Below are 22,116 nucleotides of genomic sequence, written 5' to 3' on the forward strand. Positions count from 1 at the left end.
AGAATACTGCCAGTTAGTTTCTAGTGATAAAAACCCAGTTGTTTTAATTCATGGAACTGTACACCTAAAAATGGTGTATCTTACTGTATATTCATTATACTTCAATAACACTGATTAAAAACAAAATAGGAGAGATGTAGTGTGGACCATCAGGGTCTAGACCACCAGGGGCTCGAGGGAGAGATGGGATTTTATCAAAAGACACAGGAACCCTTGAGGAATTTGAAGAGAGCAGTGGAATTCATTCGCTCACTCACTGCCGACATTCTGGGGCACCCGTGCTCCAGACGCTGGGCCAGGCACTGGAGCTGGTCAGGTGTATGTTTCGGAAAGTTCATCCTGGCTTCATTATAGGTGTTTGAATGGGCAAAGCTAGCAGTCTCTGCTATCATCCAGGTAAAAAGTACTAAATCAGGGCTTCCCTGGTGGCGCAGTGGTTGAGAGTCCGCCTGCCGAGGCAGGAGACGCGGGTTCGTGCCCCGGTCCGGGAGGATCCCACATGCCGCGGAGCGGCTGGGCCCGTGAGCCATGGCCGCTGAGCCTGCGCGTCCGGAGCCTGTGCTCCGCAACGGGAGAGGCCACAGCAGTGAGAGGCCCGCGTACCGCAAAAAAAAAAAAAAAAAAAGTACTAAATTAAGGTAGTAGCAGAGAGGATGGAAAACAAAGACGGAATATACTTTTACTTCTACCAGTAATAGGGCCCCTAGGAAATCACTGATTCCATCATTTTCTTCCTATTTTTTAATCACTTGAACCAATGGTTACTTTGGCCTGAATAAATTTTATATGGCACACCACACAAGCATTAAGTAAGAGCTGTCAGCAAGAAAGAACGTGTGGTACAGATAATAATACATGAATTGAGCATGGATTATGTTCAAGGCACTGCAGTGAAAATGGTCTAATTAGATCAACATCATTTTGGTGGAGTATTTACGGCCTGGTTAGAGGGAAAGGTGTAATTCCACAAGGCTTTTTGTGGGTGAAGCTGGAGATGAATGTTTATCAACACAGGAAGGGATGAACAGTTTGTAGGACACCAGAGTGTGAAACACCAGGCAATAGATCTCTATGTAGTGACGGGAAATGATTCCAAAATGCACTGTAGGTAGAACAGGGGCTGCAGGACGTATCACAAAACGGGATGATGTGTGTGTAAAACACTGATTTTCTGTATATATAAACATTTCTATAAACACAGAGAGAAAAATCAGAAAAGAATACACATAAGGGACTTAGGGGTGGAGGGACTTTCAGACTGAGACTTGTATTGCCGTGAGAGTATCACCAGGCATTCCCTCTCTAGAGAAATCTGGTTCTATAGGTTAGTAAACCAAGGGCGTGGACAGTATTACATCATAGGCTCTAGTTTCTCCGTACAATCTTTATTGCTAATTCAAATCATATACTGAGCCTTATAATAATGGCTAAGACTATATACGTGTATGTATGCACACGTGATACCTTTTTTAGCTGGCATATTGTTTGTATTTTTAAATGACTGCTAGGTAAGAATATCAGAGGGCTTCTGAGATGAGAACGTCCTGGCTATCACAAAGGGTTTCCTCCTTGAGTTACAAGAAAACCAGTTCAGAAAAATACATAATATACTTAATTTATTCTCACATAAGTAATTAACTACAAGATAACCCTTAGAACGCAACACTATTCATTGCAAATGAGAAAATCAACTTACAAAAACCTTTGATCTTTCAGCTCAAAACACACTAAAACAGCGTACAAGCAGTACTTTCCCATGTTGGAATTCTACCTGAAGTGTACACGCTGATACCACAGAGCTTATTCGGCAATGGCAGAGGCTGTCTGAGAGAATGCTCGAACCGTCTGTGCTCAGCCAAGGATTCTGTTTCTTGGTTTTAAAATTAAGGTCAGGAAGCCTCCACCGAAGAGAGAAGAGAAGAAGCTTGGACGTAATGGCTGTCATAAAAAGCTAGTTATTTTCGGAGATTTCTGGTGACTTGGCAGTAAAGCTTAGGTTAATATCACAGACGTACATGACCTGGGGAATCTGCACGTGATACCAGCTGCACATCAGAAAGGCAGCGCGACCACAAAAGTGCCAAGCAGGGAGGAGGCTCTGCTGGATAAGCAGCTGGAGTGAGAATATAAACAACTGGATCACAGGGCCAGACCCTCCACAATCCACGTGACATTGGCCATGTGGCTGACAGGGTCTTGGTTCTCCAGCCGGTGTCAGGCCTGAGCCTCTGAGGTGGGAGAGAGCAGTTCAGGATATTGGTCCACCAGAGACCTCCCAGCTCCATGCAATATCAAATGGTGAAAGCTCTCCCAGAGATCTCCATCTCAACACTAAGACGCAACTCCACTCAACGACCAGCAAGCTACAGTGCTGGACACCTTATGCCAAACTACTAGCAAGACAGGAACACAACACCGCCCCTGCCCATTAGCAGAGAGGTTGCCTAATATCATATTAAGTTCACAGACACCTCAAAACACACCACCGGACGCAGTCCTGCCCACCAGAAAGACAAGATCCAGCCTCATCCACCAGAACACGGGCACCAGTCCCCTCCACCAGGAAGCCTACACAACCCACTGAACCAACCTTAACCACTGGGGGCAGACACCAAAAACAACAGGAACTACGAACCTGCAGCCTGCAAAAAGGAGACCCCAAACACAGTAAGTTAAGCAAAATGAGAAGACAGAGAAACAAACAGCAGGTGAAGGAGCAAGGTAAAAACCCACCAGACCAAACAAATGAAGAGGAAATACACAGTCTACCTGAAAAAGAATTCAGAGTAATGATAGTAAAGATGATCCAAAATCTTGGAAATAGAATGGAGAAAATACAAGAAACCTTTAACAAAAACCTAGAAGAACTAAAGAGCAAACAAACTATGATGACAACAGAACAAATGAAATTAAAACTTCTCTAGAAAGAATCAATAGGAGAATAACTGAGGCAGAAGAACAGATAAGTGACCTGGAAGATAAAATAGTGGCAATAACTGCTGCAGAACAGAATAAAGAAAAAAGAAGGAAAAGAATTGAGGACAGTCCCAGAGACCTCTGGGACAACATTAAATGCACCAACATTCGAATTATAGTGGTCCCAGAAGAAGAAGAGAAAAAGAAAGGGACTGTGAAAATATTTTAAGAGACTATAGTTGAAAGCTTCCCAAATATGGGAAAGGAAATAGTTAATCAAGTCCAAGAAGCGCAGAGAGTCCCATACAGGATAAATCCAAGGAGAAACACGCCAAAACACATTAATCACACTACCAAAAATTAAATACAAAGAAAAAATATTAAAAGCAGCAAGGGAAAAACAACAAATAACATACAAGGGAATCCCCATAAGGTTAACAGATGATCTTGCAGCAGAAACTCTGCAAGGTGGAAGTGAGTGGCAGGACATGATGAAAGGGAAAAAACTGCAACCAAGATTACTCTTCCCGGGAAGGATCTCATTCAGATTCCACAGAGAAATTAAACCTTTACAGACAAGCAAAGGTAACAGAATTCAGCACCACCAAACCAGCTTTACAACAAATGCTAAAGGAACTTTTCTAGGCAGGAAACACAAGAGAAGGAAAAGACCTACAATAACAAACCTCAAACAATTAAGAAAGTGGTAAGAGGAACATACATATCGATAATAACCTTGAATGTAAATGTATTAAATGCTCTAATGAAAAGACACAGACTAGCTGAATGGATACAAAAACAAGGCCCGTATATATGCTGTGTACAAGAGACCCACTTCAGACCTAGGGACACATACAAACTGAAAGTGAGGGGATGGAAAAAGATATTCCATGCAAATGGAAATCAAAAGAAAGCTGGAGTAGCAATTCTCATATCAGACGAAATAGATTTTAAAATAAACACTATTACAAGAGACAAAGAAGGACACTACATAATGATGAATGGATCAATGCAAGAAGAAGATATAACAATTGTAAATATTTATGCACCCAACATAGGAGCACCTCAATACATAAGGCAAATGCTAATAGCCATAAAAGGGGAGATCGACAGTAACACAATCATAGTACGGGACTTCAACACCCCACTTTCACCAATGGACAGATCATTCAAACAGAAAATAAATAAGGAAACACAAGCTTTAAATGATACATTAAACAAGATGGACTTAATTGATATTTATAAGACACTCCATCCAAAAACAACAGAATACACCTTCTTCTCAAGTGCTCCTGGAACATTCTCCAGGATAGATCATATCTTGGTTCACAAATCAAGCCTTGGTAAATCTAAGAAAACTGAAATCATATCAAGTATCTTTTTGAACCACAATGCTATGAGACTAGATATCAATTACAGAAAAATATCTGTAAAAAATACAAACACATGGAGGCTAAACAATACACTACTTAATAACCACGAGATCACTGAAGAAATCAAAGATGAAATCAAAAAATACCCAGAAACAAATGACAATGAAAACACAACGACCCAAAACCTATGGGATGCAGCAAAAGCAGTTCTAAGAGGGAAGTTTATAGCAATACAATCCTACCTCAAGAAACAAGAAACATCTCAAATAAACAACCTAACCTTACACCTAAAGCAATTAGAGAAAGAAGAACAAAAAAACCCCCAAAGTTAGCATAAGGTAAGAAATCATAAAGATCAGATCAGAAATCAATGAAAAAGAAATGAAGGAAACAATAGCAAAGATCAATAAAACTAAAAGTTGATTCTTTGAGAAGATAAACAAAACTGATAAACCATTAGCCAGACTCATCAATAAAGAAAAGAGAAGACTCAAATCAATAGATGTAGAAATGAAAAAGGAGAGGTAACGACTGACACTGCAGAAATACAAAGGATCATGAGAGATTACTACAAGCAACTCTATGCCAATAAAGTGGACAACCTGGAAGAAATGGACAAATTCTTAGAAAAGCACAACTTTCTGAGACTGAACCAGGAGAAAGAGAAAATATAAACAGACCAATCACAAGCACTGAAATTGCAACTGTGGTTAAAAATAGTCCAGCAAACAAATGCCGAGGACCAGATGGCTTCACTGGCAAATTCTATCAAACATTTAGAGAAGAGCTAACATCTATCCTTGTCAAACTCTTCCAAAATATAGCAGAGGGAGGAACACTCCCAAACTCATTCTACGAGGCCACCATCACCCTGATACCAAAACCAGACAAAGATGTCACAAAGAAAGAAAACTATAGGCCAGTATCACTGATGAACATACATGCAAAAATCCTCAACAACATACTAGCTAACAGAATCCAACAGCACATTAAAAGGATCATACACCATGATCAACTGGGGTTTATCCCAGGAATGCAAGGATTCTTCAATATATGCAAATCAATCAGTGTGATACACCATATTAACAAACTGAAGGATAAAAACCATATAATCATCTCAATAGATGCAGAAAAAGCTTTCAACAAAATTCAACACCTTTATGATAAAAACCCTCCAGAAAGTAGGCGTAGAGGGAACTTACCTCAATATAATAAAGGCCATATATGACAAACCCACAGCCAACATCATTCTCAATGTTGAAAAACCAAAACCATGTCCACTAAGATCAGGAACAAGACAAGGCTGCCCACTCTCACCACTATTATTCAACATAGTTTTGGAAGTTTTAGCCACAGCAATCAGAGAAGAAAAAGAAATAAAAGGAATACAAATTGGAAAAGAAGAAGTAAAGGTGTCACTGTTTGCAGAGGACATGATACTATACATAGAGAATCCTAAAGACTCTAACAGAAAACTACTAGAGCTAATCAATGAATTTGGTGAAGTTGTAGGACACAAAATTAATACACAGAAATCTCTTGCATTCGTATATGTTAACGATGAAAAATCTGAAAGAGAAATTAAGGAAACACTCCCATTTACCACTGCAACAAAAAGAATAAAATACCTAGGAACACACCTACCTAAGGAGACAAAAGACCTGTATGCAGAAAACTATAAGACACTGATGAAAGAAATTAAAGATGATACAAACAGATGGAGAGATATACCATGTATTTGGATTGGAAGAATCAACATGGTGAAAATGACTATACTACCATAAGCAATCTACAGATTTAATGCAATCCCTATCAAACTACCAATGGCATTTTTCACAGAACTAGAACAAAAAATTTCACAATTTGTATGGAAACACAAAAGACCCCGAATAGCCAAAGCAATCTGGAGAAAGAAAAACGGAGCTGAAGGAATCAGGTTCCCTGACTTCAGACTATACTACAAAGCTACAGTAATCAAGAGAGTATGGTACTGGCACAAAAACAGAAATATAGATCAATGGAACAGGATAGAAAGCCCAGAGATAAACCCAAGCACATATGGTCACCTTATTTTTGATAAAGGAGGCAAGAATATACAATGGAGAAAAGACAGCCTCTTCAATAAGTGGTGCTGGGAAAACTGGACAGCTACATGTAAAAAATGAAATCAGAACGCTCCCTAACCATATACAAAAAAAAACTCAAAATGGATTAAGGATCTAAATGTAAGGCCAGACACTGTAAAACTCGTACAGGAAAACATAGGCAGAACACTCTATGACATAAATCACAGCAAGATCCTTTTTGACCCACCTCCTAGAGAAATGGAAATAAGAACAAAAATAAACAAATGGGACCTAATGAAACTTAAAAGCTTTTGTGCAGCAAAGGAAACCATAAACAAGATGAAAAGACAACCCTCAGAATGGGAGAAAATATTTGCAAATGAAGCAACTGACAAAGGATTAATCTCCAAAATTTACAAGCAGCTCATGCAGCTCAATATCAAAAAAACAAACAACCCAACCCAAAAATGGGCAGAAGACCTAAATAGACATTTCTCCAAAGAAGATATACAGATTGCCAACAAACACATGAAAGGATGCTCAACGTCACTTATCATTAGAGAATGCAAATCAAAACTATAGTGAGGTATCATCTCACACCAGTCAGAATGGCCATCATCAAAAAATCTACAAGCAATCAATGCTGCAGAGGGTGTGGAGAAAAGGGAACACTCTTGCACTGTTGGTGGGAATGTAAATTGATACAGCCACTATGGAGAACAGTATGGAGGTTCCTTAAAAAACTAAAAATAGAACTACCATATGACCCAGCAATGCCACTACTGGGCATATACCCTGAGAAAACCATAATTCAAAAAGAGTCATGTACCAAAATGTTCATTGCAGCTCTATGTACAATAGCCAGGACATGGAAGCAACCTAAGTGTCCATCAACAGATGAATGGATAAAGAAGATGTGGCACATATATACAACGGAATATTACTCAGCCATAAAAACCCGAAATGGTGTTATTTGTAGTGAGGTGGATGGACCTAGAGTCTTTCATACATTGTGAAGTAAGTTTGAAAGAGAAAAACAAATACCATATGCTAACGCATATACATGGAATCTAAAAAAAAAAAAAAAGGTTATTAAGAACCTAGGGGCAGGACAGGAATAAAGACACTGATGTAGAGAACGGACTTGAGGACACGGGGAGGGGGAAGGGTAAGCTGGGACGAAGTGAGAGAGTGGCATGGACATATATACACTACGAAATGTAAAATAGATAGCTAGTGGGAAGCAGTCGCATAGCACAGGGAGATCAGCTCTGTGCTTTGTGACCCCCTAGAGGGGTCAGATAGGGAGGGTGGGAGGGAGACACAAGAGGAAGGAGATACGGGGATATATGTGTATCTATAGCTGATTCACTTTGTTATAAAGCAGAAACTAACACACCATTGTAAAGCAATTATACTGCAATAAAGATGTTAAAAAAAAAAACAAAATTGAAACACCCCCCCCCAAAAATATAAACTAACAAATAAATAAGTAATAAATAAAATTAAGATTGCCCAGAAATACTAAGGAGAAAATTGGGCATGGATCAGTGGAGACATTTTATTCATTCATTCATTCATTCATTCATTCATTTTTCATCCTGTAAAGAATGTTTAAAAGGCTGTTTAGAAAAGACCATTTAATCCCTGTTGCTTGGCCACAATTGAAATATTAATGTAAGGAACTCGCCCAGCACTTTCAGAATTGAAAGTGTTCCAAACAGCATTTTTCAGACAGACTGAAATTGTACTCCTCACAGCCTCAGCCCCCTTGATGTTTTTTTTAAAAAAGGAAAAAGGCAAGATAGTAGGTGTAAACGACTAAGAAGGGCCCCCAAGGAAGCTCTGGAAAACTCAAGGGTTGGGGCTTCACGGAGAATGTCTTGATAAGAAGTCTAGGCTATCTGTAATGTGCTGATTGTGAGGAAAACCAGATTATTGAGAAATCTTCTGAAGCCAGCACCTCCAGGAGATGAAAATGCCTGTGAAAGTTGGGCTGTTATGTGGGACGGGGACTCCAATGCTCGTCACTTCAGTCCACAGCACTAATTATCTACGATCCCAAGTGACACTCAGGAGTGACTCCTATCACAGACGCAAAAAATGCCATGGGGGGTGGCGGCAAACATCTTTAAGCGCCTAAAGCGAATTGTCAAAATGTGGACAGGAAGAAGACAGACACCACAAAGTCCATTACGTGTAACATCGCAAAGTTCTTACTCGGAGTGGGTTGAGGTGAACACGGCAGCACGAGACGAGCAGACAAGGCAAGCGGGCTGCCCTTTGTGCAGATTAGAAAAATGCATCTCTTTTTCTAGGTGTTCCTATATTTCAGCCCTACTGACCACTTTGGCTGGGCAGGCTTGTGCAGTGCACAACCTGCACAACTTGGGAAAATTACTCGGTAGGAGTTTAGTTAGAGAGTGAGTGATGTGAACCTCTAAGTCTGACCTGCATATTCAACTGGAAGGAATAGACAATTTGGTAAAGAAATGGTTAATCACAGTTCCATGAGCAAACCACTTGTTCAATGATCTGAGTTGAGGAATTTAAGGGACCACATCAGAAAAAGTGGATATATGCCTCGGTTATTATTTCTGCCAAGAGTTGAGAAATCAGACACAAAATAACCCACAATAGAAGGAGATATTAGCACCACACACAATGACCATTGCTCTTCTATTGTCCCATAGAGTGACTGCCTGCTTCCTCTTTAGGAAACACTTCTGGAAATCTCTTAGTCATGACGGCCACACCTTTATAGCAAAAGGAGGAACGAGGTGGCTGGTGGTGCCCCCGGGACCAAACATGAAGTGCCTTTTCCACTTGTCCCTCGGCCCGCCCCATCCACCCTGCTAGTCCCAGACAGCACATTTATTTCACTTACAACGGAATCAGCATCTTGAAAAACAGGCTGACAACCCAATGAGTTCATTGAGAGATTTTTAATTACATTCCTGGCTTCCTCCCACTCAATCCCACATCCTCCCTGCTGAAGTGGCAGCATCTAAATATCCCCGAAGCAATAAACGAAAGCTCAGGAAACCTGCAGATTCCATGAGACATCCAGCCAGAAACCCTTTCATTCGAGTCAAGATAAAAACAGATGGGTTGCCTAGGAATGTCTCTGTGCCCACCAGGCAAGGAGCCACCGGCTGCTCTGAGGCTCTGGCCACCTGGGGGAGGAGGGTGTGAGTGATGGCAGGAGGGACACGCAGAAGAGGGCCTTCCCCTGTCCGTCTGTCCGCTGGGCAGAGGGAGGAGGGCGTGCAGTGTGGAGAAGGCATCCCGGGACTCCTGGCTTTTGATCCAGAGAACCTGGACCTGGAAGGTGTCCCCGGTTTCAAAGAGGCTGTGTGTGTCACAGGTCTCGATACATCAGGGGAGTATCTTTTTACTTATCCCTGAACAAAATCCTTCCTTGAAATGACCTAATTACCTAAAGGCTGTCCTCTTCAAAGAAGAAGCAGCCTTACTCACCTCGATGATGTACAGGACCACGTTCTTGTAGAAACAGTACAGGATACACTTGGTCACCCGGTTGTAACTCCAGGCGCCGTGAACCAGCAGGAGCTTCTCCAAGTAGGAAAACTGAAAAAGGAAAGAGAAAGGGTCCAGGAGAGCCCATCACTTGGGAAGGAGAATCACAGAACGTCCTCTGGAGGAGGAGACTGACAGGGAGTGGAGGAAACCGGATTCTACAGGTAACCCAAGAATATCATTCCCTCTAAAGGCAGAGCTTTCAGGCCAGGTGAGAATGACTAAAATCTCCTCTTAAATCTACAGAATTTTTCTTTTCCCCAAACACACAGCTGGACTTCGAATGGCTATTCTTGTGAAAATCTATTTATGCAACTTCTTTTTCAGGATCTTAATTATTAAAAGAAGGTGGCCCATCAGAACTGGAAGAAAAGAGCAGTGGGAATCAGATGCTTCCGTTGAATCACAGGTTTTATGATGACAACAGGAACAAGGGACGGGGACACTCGTGCACCAGTATCCTTGGAAACAGAAGGGATGCACATACATGCGCTACCTGTCTCCGCTGTCAGCCTGCAGGTTAAAGACAGTGAGACTCACAGACGCAGACACACGCTCTGCCCTCCACTTCTATACCCACGTCCTTCCCCTTTTTGTGGCCTCCGACAAGTACACGGCCCCTCTTGCTGGAGTGCGACGCAGTCATCCATCCGAACAAAACACCGACAGTCAGCTGCTACTAAGTTCAGAGCGATGTGACAGCTTAGCTCTCACAGTGACATATTCAGCAATATTCCAATAAGATACTTGAATCCTCCTTGTGGCAGGGGGTCACCACTCCAATCATATCTCCTCAGCCTCCCCTCCCCTTAGCCTGGCTTAGCTCTTTCTGTCCTCTTTCACAAAGGTCCCCAAAAGTGTGGACAAGGGGCCGGAGGGAGGGAAATGGGTTGTTTTTCTGGGCTGTAGCCTGGGCGTACTCTGGCGTGTACGCACCGTCTGTGGGTGCAGCCCTGCTTAAATTCACAGTATATTCAATTGGCCTGGCCTGGTGCTGAATCCCTTCTTGGTTGCCTTGAACTAAAACCTTAACTCCTGTTCTGAGTCATAGGGAAGTCCACAAACTCAAATTCTGTTTTCTTTCCCAGGAGAGATAACCAGGTCGGAGTGAGAACATCCACAGATACTAGAAATCCTGGTGCTATTGTAAATTTCGTATTCGTTCCAGATGACTTTTGAGATTATATTGAACTATCTGTAGAAAAGAAAGGCTGCCTGAAAATATAGTATCTTTTTAAAAATACTTTTTCAAGAGGAAGGCATGCAATAGTTTGCTTTAGCGCTAAGAAGAGGGGCTCAGTCCCACGTGAATCGCATCTCGGCGAGTTTCTGCAGATCGGGGAAGGCAGATGTCTCACCTACGTGCTGCTCGAAAAGCTGAATGAGACCCCAAAATGGGAGGAGTAGGTACATATGGAAAAATAAAACTCTCCATAAAGGCTCATCAAGGATTCCAGAGGGGAACGGGGAATCATAAAATAACTAGCGAAACAAATAAAAAGGAAGTTTGCATTTGACCTGGACCCCCTGGAGTTCAGCCTTCAGTGGGTACAGAGAACATCTGCTGGAATCATCCCGAAGGTGCTGGCTTGGCGCTACAGTGACTTTTTTTCAGGAAAAAAAAAAAACAAAAAACAGATCCTAAATCGAAATGCTATTTTCATGAGGTCTCTCAAAAAACATTAAGAAGGCAGGGGGCACAAATGACTCTCTCCCGAGGAGAGCAGGCAGCCGAGGGCTGGAGACTCAACACTACACGGGCGGCCCACGCACAGCAAAGCAGCAAGACGGGGCCGGCCGTCAGTCCCAGAGCCACTCCTGCGGACAGAAGCAGGGGCCGGTGGGGAAGAAATAGAAGCAGAGCTTTGCCGACTTCCTCATTTTCCCAAGGACAAGTCTTTGAGCTAACTTCTTCCCTTCTGGAGCGACTCTCCAGGGCACGTTCTCGAAAACCCAATCAAAAATGTATTCGTCCACATGAAAATCAACAGATCCAGGGCAAGGCGTTAACTCCAACCAAAGACACTGATTGTTTTATTAACTTCAGCTAAAGGAATTCAGCAAACTGCGGCATTTCCTACCTAGTAATTAAGGCGGAGGAAGCATACTGTCGGGTGGAGAGGGTGTAGGGCAAGGAGAACGCAGCCCCCAAATAACGGGATCTCTGCCTAAGCGTGAACGGGACGGCGGGCAGGAGGGATGGCGGCCATATGGGGCCTCCCGTCAGCTCCACCCGTCAGCTCCCCTCCTCTGGCTTGCGCTGGATGGGCAAGAAAACCCCTAACTAGAGTTACAAAGTCCTGCTCCCCTCTCCGCCCTCCCTTGATTTTGATTTGCTTTTAATTTTGATTGGCCTTTAATAATTCGAAAAGACCAATTGCTCCAGATCCCACATCCTATTAGTACAGTTTCAATAAAGCAAGTCATGGAATCTCCCTTCCCTAGACATTTGAAAGAAAAAGACAGACAAATATTTGCCTGGAGCTCCTAGGAAATCTCTAAAGATCCCTGCCAGCCAGATGATGCTATAACTCAAGTATTTAATAATGCTGGGGTGTATAACGTCTATAGTTGCTGACAGGCTGCAGGAAGCATGAGTCCCACAGGCCTTGGAGCAGTTGACTCGGCAAAGTAACTGGGCAGGTGTGCAGGGCTGGTTCCCCAAGGTCACGTGCAGGTCTGCTGTTCTCTGACCCTGGGGCCTGAGACCCATGGCAGGTCACCTATTATGAAGGAGCCCTAGTTTCCCCACCTGTAAAATCGGAATTCGTTCTTCCTACCGACTTCAGCAGTCATCTTGAGGATTTATTTGAAATCAACAAAGGAACAAGGCTGGGGCCTCCCTGGTGGCGCAGTGGCAGAGAGTCCGCCTGCCGATGCAGGGGACATGGGTTCGTGTCCCGGTCCGGGAGGATCCCACGTGCCGCGGAGCGGCTGGGCCCGTGAGCCGTGGCCGCTGAGCCTGCGCGTCCGGAGCCTGTGCTCCGCAACGGGAGAGGCCACAACAGTGAGAGGCCCGCGTACCACAAAAAAAAAACCCAAAGGAACAAGGCTGATTTCATGCACTTTTCGGAGCCATGAGGATCCTGCAGTTCTTCCCAGTGTTTGCACAACCACCAGCTGGGAGGGAACTGGAGATGGGATCTAAGGCACAGGCCCGCTCCGGGAGGTGGAGTTCCCAAAGCCGCAGAGGACCAGCTTGAAGCAAGCTCCTCCATGTTTAAGATGCAGCCCCATATCTCAGCTTGAAGGAGGAAAAAGCCATCATTACTGTGTCCACGTGATTAGGTTAACACATTCTTCAAAAGACTGAACAGTGGACAAATACGAGGGAACTATAGCCAACGAGCAGGCATTTAATCCCAGCACACTGTGACCCAGAGACAGGAGGAAACAGTCTGTGCTCTCCACGATGGTCGAGCAGCATCAACGGTCTAGATATGCACCCCAGGGGTCAGGAGGTTGGGTATTTTCCTTCACTTCTGGGCTGTCATTGTGGAGTGGACATTTCTTTCAGCCTCAGGCTGCCGGGACAGGAACTACTAAAGAGGTCAGGAGTCTCTGCTGAAACATACGGTCCAGAGAGGAACGGGCTGGATGTGGCCGAACTGCTGGAGGCTACGTGCTGCTGACCGCAGGGGAACTGCCGCCCAAACCCAGGGCTCACGCTCCCGGCACTTCACCTGGCAGCAGTGGTCCTGGAGAGCCCTGGACACAGCCCCGGAGGGCAGCGGCGGTGAATCCCTGACTCCCCCTGACCTTAAGTAGCTGCTGAGAGAGGGTTCCAGCACCTTCTGGAAGAGGGGAGATCAGTATAGGAATTGCAGAGAACGGATGCTATGAGCACAGCCATCCTTGGGCACGGGATGGCATTAGAAAAGGACATGCAGCAGATGCAGAGTTGAGGGAAAGAGATTATTATTATAAAATCATTGAGACCCATCTGTCAGGAATGACATCTCACCTGGACGACAGAAAGCCCAGCCCGTCCCACAGCTGGAAAGGAAACCCAAACCGCAGGACAGGGCCTCGTAACTGCACAAGATCGAGGCAACAGAGAAACCCAAATACACTGGTGGTTTCTCCTCCATGCGGCTTCCAAAGGGGTGGCAGAGGTCTAGGGCTGCACTGAAGGTCAAGCACCAGCCAGGCCTTCGTGCCCAGCGGACCCTGTCGACAAGATGGGACGGCGGGTCGACCACACCACTGACCTGTGCGATGGCGTAATCCGAGTTGTTGGTGGCCTGCATGCCCTCGTTGCCACTGATGCCCACACCCACGTGAGCCGTCTGGATCATCCCGACGTCATTGGCACCATCCCCGATGGCCAGGGTGATGGCCTTCACCCGCTTCTTCACCACATCCACTATCTCCGACTTCTGCAGGGGGGACACTCTGGAGGAGAAGAGAGAGGAGTTACGACTCTACGCGTCTTTCCAGAGGAAACAGCTGTAATCTACATTTCACTGCATTAAAAGGGCAGTTACTGGACAATTTCCAAATTCAATACAGACGTTTTAGGCTCATGTGCAAAGAAGCTTTCAGAAAACAGTAGCTTGTGGCTTTCAAGTATTTGCCAACTTCACAGATGAAATACACAACTCAGACTAACTTCAAGCACAGCCCGTTGGTAATCACGCCGCTCAGCGGGAGCCGTACGTGCAAACTCCTCCTGGGCACGTGTGTCCTCCCGAATGACCAGGGCAGTTAAGCTGGTTACACAGGTCTTAGGATGTATCTTCCCGATAAATCAGAAAACTAGCACAGACCCCAGCTTGGCTTTGCCATCCGTCATACGTAACCCAGGGCTGGCAAGGGAATTTTCTATAAAACCTGCTTTCAGAGAAGGGAACGAAAACTGGCAGGGCTTGAGAAGTGCAGAAAGAGGACTGGTGTGAGAGGAAAGAAGACAGACTCCTCCATCCCTAGCCCAGAGATAGAGGCAGCGTTTGAAGGGCAGTCCCCAGGGCAGCAGGTCTATAAAAACTGAACTGCGCACAAGCATGGCCCCAAAGGAGAAGGTGAAGTAGCCAGTACCTAAGAGGGGTTGTTTGCACAGCGAATCAACAAAGGTGGGCTATTTTCCATAAGCACCCCCTGGGAGGAAGAGCCAATATAAATCTACGGGGTCCAAAGCACAGCAGCGTTAATTATGAGAAAGTGTGTGTTCAGACTGTAAGACCAGATAATAAAACAACATGATAAAACCACTAGTGCATCAGGACTGACCTATTCTACATTTTAAATTGGTAAGCTGGTGTTTGATCTGTGAAATTTACAGGTAAATCCCTAAATCAATCACACACTCACACACACACACACACACACACACACACACACACACACACACACAGCAAAAGACCATTCTGAGCTTCCCGGAGACAGACCTCCGCACCTAAGTGTGGACTGCGCTTACAAGCTAGAAGGGACCCTCAAAGACTCTCTCAGTAGCATCTTTCATATGGCCTCCAACCCACAGGAGTACCTGTTTCCAACAGAAAACTTCAATTTTACCAACCCTGGAAGGAAATGTGTTTGGTGAGACAGCAAGCTGAACTCGCAGACAGGTATTCTGGAAGCCTTTGCTCGTTACAAAGAAATGAGGATGAACAAGTTGGAAAAACAGAATCTAAGTGTCGAAAGGGCTGTAGGAGCCACGTCATGTGACCTACTCTCGCTTGTATCCTTTTCACAGGTATTTTCAATGATGGGTTGGAATTTACTGCCTCCTTGGGGAAGTTGCAACCACTGAAAATTATTATTGCTTTTTTGTTGTTGATAAGCATAGTTAAAAGTCCTAATCGTGTCCTTCGGGTTAGAGCAGAACAAATGTAACTCTTCTTCCAGATACTAACAAGGCTGAAGTATGATGACACTCATCACCTCTTTCCTCCTAAAGCCCGGTTTCTGTTGGTTCAGTTGGGTCCTCCATCCGTCATTTAACAGGCAAGCTGCAGAACTTAAAAAGAGCTTCATGGAGGGTCTTCTAGACAGCCGAGAGCAGAACAGAGCAGACCGCCATCTCTCTGGTAGCAGATGACAGACCTACTTTAATGTAGCCTGAAAGGAAATTACTGGAAGCTTTCATTGTTTATCCCTGATCTTCCAGTCGACTACGTGAAAGCAATTAAACAATGTTAACATACAGGCGTGTAAGCTCTGTCTGCTCCCTCCAAGTGCACGCAACTGCTACCTGGATCCAAGTAAATTTCTTATTGGCAGACGCAGCCGGTAATTCTCATTTGCTACACAAATGTGATTTCTCGTCCCATTGTTGAACTCGATAGAAGCAGAGATCAAATGTGGTACAGAGAAAACAGCAGAGGATTCAAATTTAAATGGCTGAGCAGGACCTTTTCCTGGGCCCCCTACTAATGATTTAAACAGGGAAATAATTCTACGAGTCCTTGTCTTTCATCAATGAAACGGGGAAAATGATAACCACCCACCTCATGAGATGGTTGTGATGTAGCTATGTGAAGCCATATGTTACCTAGCAGGTGTGAAACAAATGTCTCCTACCTCACCCCAAAATCTCAATTATTGGAAAAAATAAACGGACACACCTGAGAAGTGCACGCCATCTGACCCATGATTCCCAGACCGTGTGTGTGCGTCCCAAAGGGGTAATTACCAATGTCCAAGGGAAGCACAGCATCTGTGGGGCGGTACAAAACACCAGCTGGAAAGAGCTCACAGTTTCAGCATTAGCTCACACTACATCCCTCTTTATGATCTAGCTTTGCAAAGCTGAGTGTTCATGGACGCTGGGATACAAAGCAAATGCCCCAGGAAAGGTCACTGTGGAACAGGAAGTGAGGAGGGCAGCACCCACGCTTAGGTCAAGGTTTGAGAAACTGAACAGTGCCCCTACAGGTGCCCCCCACCTTACCATCGGAAATGGTTATGGTCGCTTAAGGATGAAAGGAATTAAGTATCATCTCTTTGCATTTAGGTGCATTCTTGTTTCAAACGTCTGCTCAGTGGTTAGGACAGAATCCTTCTTCAACTGTTTGACTTTACCTACCCAAGAGTTAGAAACTGTTCCGTTTTCGTCTGGGCTAGGGGCTTTACAAAGCAACGAGGAAGACACTAGGGTACTGTGAATGCAGGGACTCCGGGGATCTCTGCGTTCATCGTGCCTCTCCGTGATGACATCAATCACTCTTCAAGGACAACTATTCACTCCTTGAAGTCTTGGGTTGGCCAAAAAGTTCGTTCAGTTTTAAGTAAAAATAAAAGACGTTTTTCACTTTCACCAACTTTACTGAACAACGTATTCATTAACCGAACGAACTTTTTGGCCAACCCACTAGAACTTCACCTAACAGCGCCATCATTTCATCCTGATCTCTGCTTCCACAAAGACATCACAAGGGAGCGTGAACAGACTCTTCAACAGCACTGGACTGGACTGAGGCTGCAGCTCCTTGAGATTCTATGTGCCACCCAGATGACCAAGCAAGGTGACCAGGTGTGGTCTGGAGAGAAGGGAGCCCAGGGGCAGACACCCAGCCATGCGAATATGGTGTTTTGGGAGGTTGAAGGGCCAAGGTGGTGGACCAGAGAAGGTGCTGAGAAAATCCGAGGTTGCAGTTGTCGCTTTTCATTTTGGGGTTTTAGCAGTAAGCCAACGTGAGACAGTAGCAAGTCCAACAGGCTCACTGCGCTTGCCTCTCTGAGATCCGTATCTCAGGTAGGTCCAGGGAAGTCCTGATGGCTTAAAGTAAAATCTATGCGAGTCCCAAAGCTGCCTTTTCCCAAAAAGCAAAGAGAAACCCTGACTGGGGTAAATAAACCAAGTCATATCCCAGCGTTTTGGAAGCATGAGATTCTCATCCACAATTCATTACGCCCTCAGCTGCAATGCCTCGAGAACACATAATTCTAACACACACGAGGGGTTCAAAACAGATGTCAAACAGCTAATGTTTACAGAACTGAATAGGCTTCACTACGCTGAAGCCATAAGTAGTATTTTAGTAGACCAAGTTACCAGGAAGCAGTAACAGCTCTTTTTAAATCTTCATTTGTGACCTGGAATCACAAGCCACACTGAAGTAAGTAGTCCCAGCGTAGAATACATTCAACCCATCTAATAAGAATTCCAGACCATATCTGAGCCAAGCTAGGTGCTGGGTCACTTGTATAACCTATTTTGGTGCATTATGAATAAAGATATCAACTCAAAGATCTTCAATCAACTGGAGAGGTATTCTACCCACTTTTTTAAGCTAACACAACAGATTTTAACATACAAAACAAATTTTCCTTCTGATTTAAAAATATTCAGTATCCTGGAGTCCCTCATTTTATGATACATGTTCCTGAAATTTTAAAACTCACTTTTAAAAGTTATTTCAAATATAACCGTTAAGTAAAACCTTTGGTAACTACTTTTATAAGATTAGCGTCCATGCACTAATTTATTTGATCTACAAAAGCCTTGGTCTCAGAGTGAGTTTTTCAATTCGGATTTGCAATATCACCAGAGTTTCTAAATTTTGATATTTGCAAAATCAAGCTTAACCAAATCCCTTCCCTTCTCAGCGCTCAGTTGCCCCATTTGTCAAAAAGGGGCTGGATCTCCATGACTGATTTGTAAACTGAGCTCAGATGAACCAGGGGTGTTACAAGGCTCTCCACCCAAGGGCACCCAAGAGAACTTCGACCAGGGCCACAACACTTACCAATCAACCAGACGCACTACACACGTCTACTAACTCGACTTCCAAACTTCTTTATTCCATGTGGACAGTCCTCATGACTGAAATGGACGTCTGAAGACCACTGCCCGAGATCACTGAGTCTCAGTATTTAAGGGACCGTCAGAACCACCTAGAAAGCTTGTAAAAGTACACATTCAGATTCGGGAAGTCTGGGGTGGGACCCAGGAATGTGCACTTTGACAAGTTCCTGGTGACCCAGATGCTGCTGTCCGTAGACCACACTGAAGCAGCCAGCGCCGTTCTGGACAGGATAACAAGTTCTCTCTCGCTCAGCGTTTTAGTTAGCTAAGTTTATATTTCCGTAGCACAAGAGTCATGTAAAATTTTCATAGAATAACAAAATTAATTAGCAGAAACAGTGAATTTCATCCTCTTTTATTTCAAGCTTGACATATGTAGGTGGTTCTTTGCTTTTAAACCCCAACTAAGTACAAATTTGGGTTGGAATTTCCTTTAAAATAGCTTCCTGTCCGAGTGCCTCACATATGAGGGTGAGAGGGAAAAATACTAACCAAAATAAGGTATACAAGACTTCCTAGGTTTTTTTTTTTAATGATGCAGAAGCCAACATATATGATTTCATTTGTGAAAGTTTCTGTTTTTCCGTTAAAGATACTATCCCATGAAAGAGATTTTCTTTGATTAAAAAACCACTGATGGGCTTCCCTGGTGGCGCAGTGGTTGAGAGTCCGCCTGCCGATGCAGGGGACACGGGTTCGTGCCCTGGTCCGGGAAGATTCCACATGCTGCGGACCGGCTGGGTCCGTGAGCCATGGCCGCTGAGCCTGCGCATCCGGAGCCTGTGCTCCGCAACGGGAGAGGCCACAACAGTGAGAGGCCCATGTACGGCAAAAAAACCCCCAAAAAAACAAAAACAAAAACACTGAAAAAAGCATTACACCTAATTTCTTATAAGCAGTCGGTTATCCTGAATGTTTTAAAAATTGTAGCACCTTAAAAATTTCATATAGTTTAAAAAATTTAATATCATATAGAGTTTGTAATATACAAACACCTAACATATGAGTCTAAAATCTAAAAATAACTGCACGATCATATACCTGTTTAATAAATGTTTCCATGGCTGCCTTACTAACGTCCCTCTGATCCCTGTGTTCTTTCTCTAGATATATCTGGTGCACTTACGTAGGGCCAGTGGTCCAGGCTTCTTGGACAGTTACCCTCTTCTGGAATGTCCTACATCTGTGCTCCGACCCAAAATGTATAAGGCCGTCACACTTAAGCACATGTCCCAGTTTGCAGTGCATTTCACCATAGCCTGAAGCTCCAAAAAGCAGCCTGGGATGGGCCCCGGAGCCCAGCAGCAAAGGCGGGACTCAGGGCAGACGGGTAGCAGGAGGATGGGGGCGTGTCTAGTGGAACCCAATTGGAGCCTGTGGGCTGGCTTATTTGTGGGCACAAAGAAGTGAAATTTAAACTCAATCACTCAATGGTTCTAGAGGAGACTGAAGTGCTCCCTCATCATAAAAACTTACAAGTAGAGAGGGGCTGTATTCTATTGGGTTGGGTTAACATCTTACGGAAAAACCTGAACGAACTTTTTGACCAACCCAATCCATGAGGAAGCCATGAGAGATGGTGCCTCGGAGAGACGCAACAGCTCAACGAGCACTCCAGGTTTTTTTCCAAAGAATACAGTGCCTGACCAAGAGGCAGCCTCACAAGTGGGGGCTAGTGCAGAACACACTCTAAAAAGCAGGATGGAAACGTGCAGAGGAAAATGCCGTCCACGAGCTGAAGGCTTTGAGAAAGTGGCACCCCACCCGAGGGGTCTTTCAGGGATGAGGGTTTCTAGCCGTGGCAGCTTCAGCAGTGAAGGGTTCTGTCCAACCCCAGCATTTCCTCTGAAGATTAAGGTGCTATGGAGACCCTCCAATCATTTGGTGTTTCTCTCGATCCTTAAAAATTTCAAGACCACATCTGAAATCGAGTGAAATAATGCTATCTGCAGCAACCTGGATACACGTAGAGATGATCATGTTAAGTGAAGGAAATCAGACAAAGAAAGACAAATGTCGTATGATGTCACTTATACGTGGAATCTTAAAAAAATGATACAAATGAACTTCTGTGCAAGACAGAAACAGACTCACACACTTAGAAAACAAACTTACGGTTACCAAAGGGGGAAGGTAGGGGGGAGGGATAAAGGAGGAGTTTGGTATTAACATATACATACTAATATAATCAACAAGGACATACTGTAAAGCACAGGGAACTCTGTAATAACCTAAATGGGAAAAGAATCTGAAAAAGAATAGATGTATGTACGTGAATCACTTTGCTGTACACCTGAAACTAACAGAACATTGTAAATCAACTATACTCCAATATAAAAGTTAAAAACAAATTTCAAAACCACATCTGATTGGTAATATAAAAGGTGGGGTTTCCTACAAAATGCCATAGGACTAAAGTTACTATTCTTTCTCTAACCTCATTGGCTGCCTCATAAAAGAGCAGAAAGGATGACAGACCACATGGGGGGGCCACCAATGTTTTAAGGACTGATCCCCAAATTTTCTAACAGGTGTATTTATTTCTATGAACTCTATATTTTCAGTATGATTGGCCACATCCATTCTGTGGGATGTGTCTGTTCGTCTCTTAGATTTACCTTTCCTTCCTTCACATCCTGCCCGTCCCTCACCCCAGCCTCACTGCCAATCCACGATTCATACGGTGGGCTTTCAATCAACGGGAACTAACTACCACAATCGTGATTCTAAGACTAATTACATCCCTAACCGTAACTATGAACAAGAGGAAAAAAATATAGTTCTACTCACACAAAAATATGTTAACTTCCATGTAAGTAACAGACCTAGAAACATGGTGAATGAAAGCATTCCCAAAATGACCAGATGCCTCTATAAGATCTAAACTCACCACCCTCGGAAGCGGATAAAAACACCCCACTTTTCCTGTGGTCTAGGAACGGACACTGTTTGCAAACTTCCTGACCAAACAAGCAAATGGTCTTGATTCTGTTTTCTACTAACATCCTTGGAAACATTATAGGCTTATTACAGGCTTTTTGTGACAGCTCTTAATGACATATGGCTGGCAATGCTCTCTGGCATTGGGCTCTCCTGGGAAAGGCCAGCACGTAAGCCTGCTCTCTTTCCCCGGCCTCTCTCAATCACGATGCTTTGACTATTATAAGCCAACAGTGAGTTCCTGAGTATCATCTTGCATAAGCACTTTGAAGGCGTAGCAGACACGGGCTTACCCAGTCTTTACAGATGGTCTTGGGGATGCCGGGTGGCACAAATCCTCCAAAGTCTTTCTATTTAAGCACCTCACCGTGTATTTGCTCTTTGCACAAGGATTTAAGTCTGAAATCACACTCTATTGCAATCTCGAATACCTCAGTACCTCTGCCCTGTTAATAACCATTCAACTCAGTGGTTAGCAGAGTAAGCGCTGAACTTGCTGATTGAATAAAATGATGGCCTGTATCTCATTACT

The 22,116-nt window shown here is 44.0% G+C and overlaps 1 protein-coding gene across 1 annotated transcript in view; it reads right to left on the reverse strand.

Moving 5' to 3' along the window:
• Nucleotides 1-22,116, reverse strand: part of ATP8A2 (ATPase phospholipid transporting 8A2) — a 444,846-nt gene that overhangs the window by 199,194 nt on the left and 223,536 nt on the right. Inside the window, exons 25-26 of the mRNA XM_022574515.2 lie at nt 14,107-14,290; nt 9,836-9,946 (exon numbers count right to left, since the gene is read on the reverse strand). Coding sequence (XP_022430223.2) covers nt 9,836-9,946; nt 14,107-14,290 — 295 coding nt within the window. The remainder of the gene's footprint in view (nt 1-9,835; nt 9,947-14,106; nt 14,291-22,116) is intronic.

Source organism: Delphinapterus leucas, chromosome 18 (genome assembly GCF_059928025.1).
Source record: "Delphinapterus leucas isolate spDelLeu-1000000601 "Yukka" chromosome 18, BTC_Dleu_Yukka2, whole genome shotgun sequence".
NCBI lineage: Eukaryota > Metazoa > Chordata > Mammalia > Artiodactyla > Monodontidae > Delphinapterus > Delphinapterus leucas.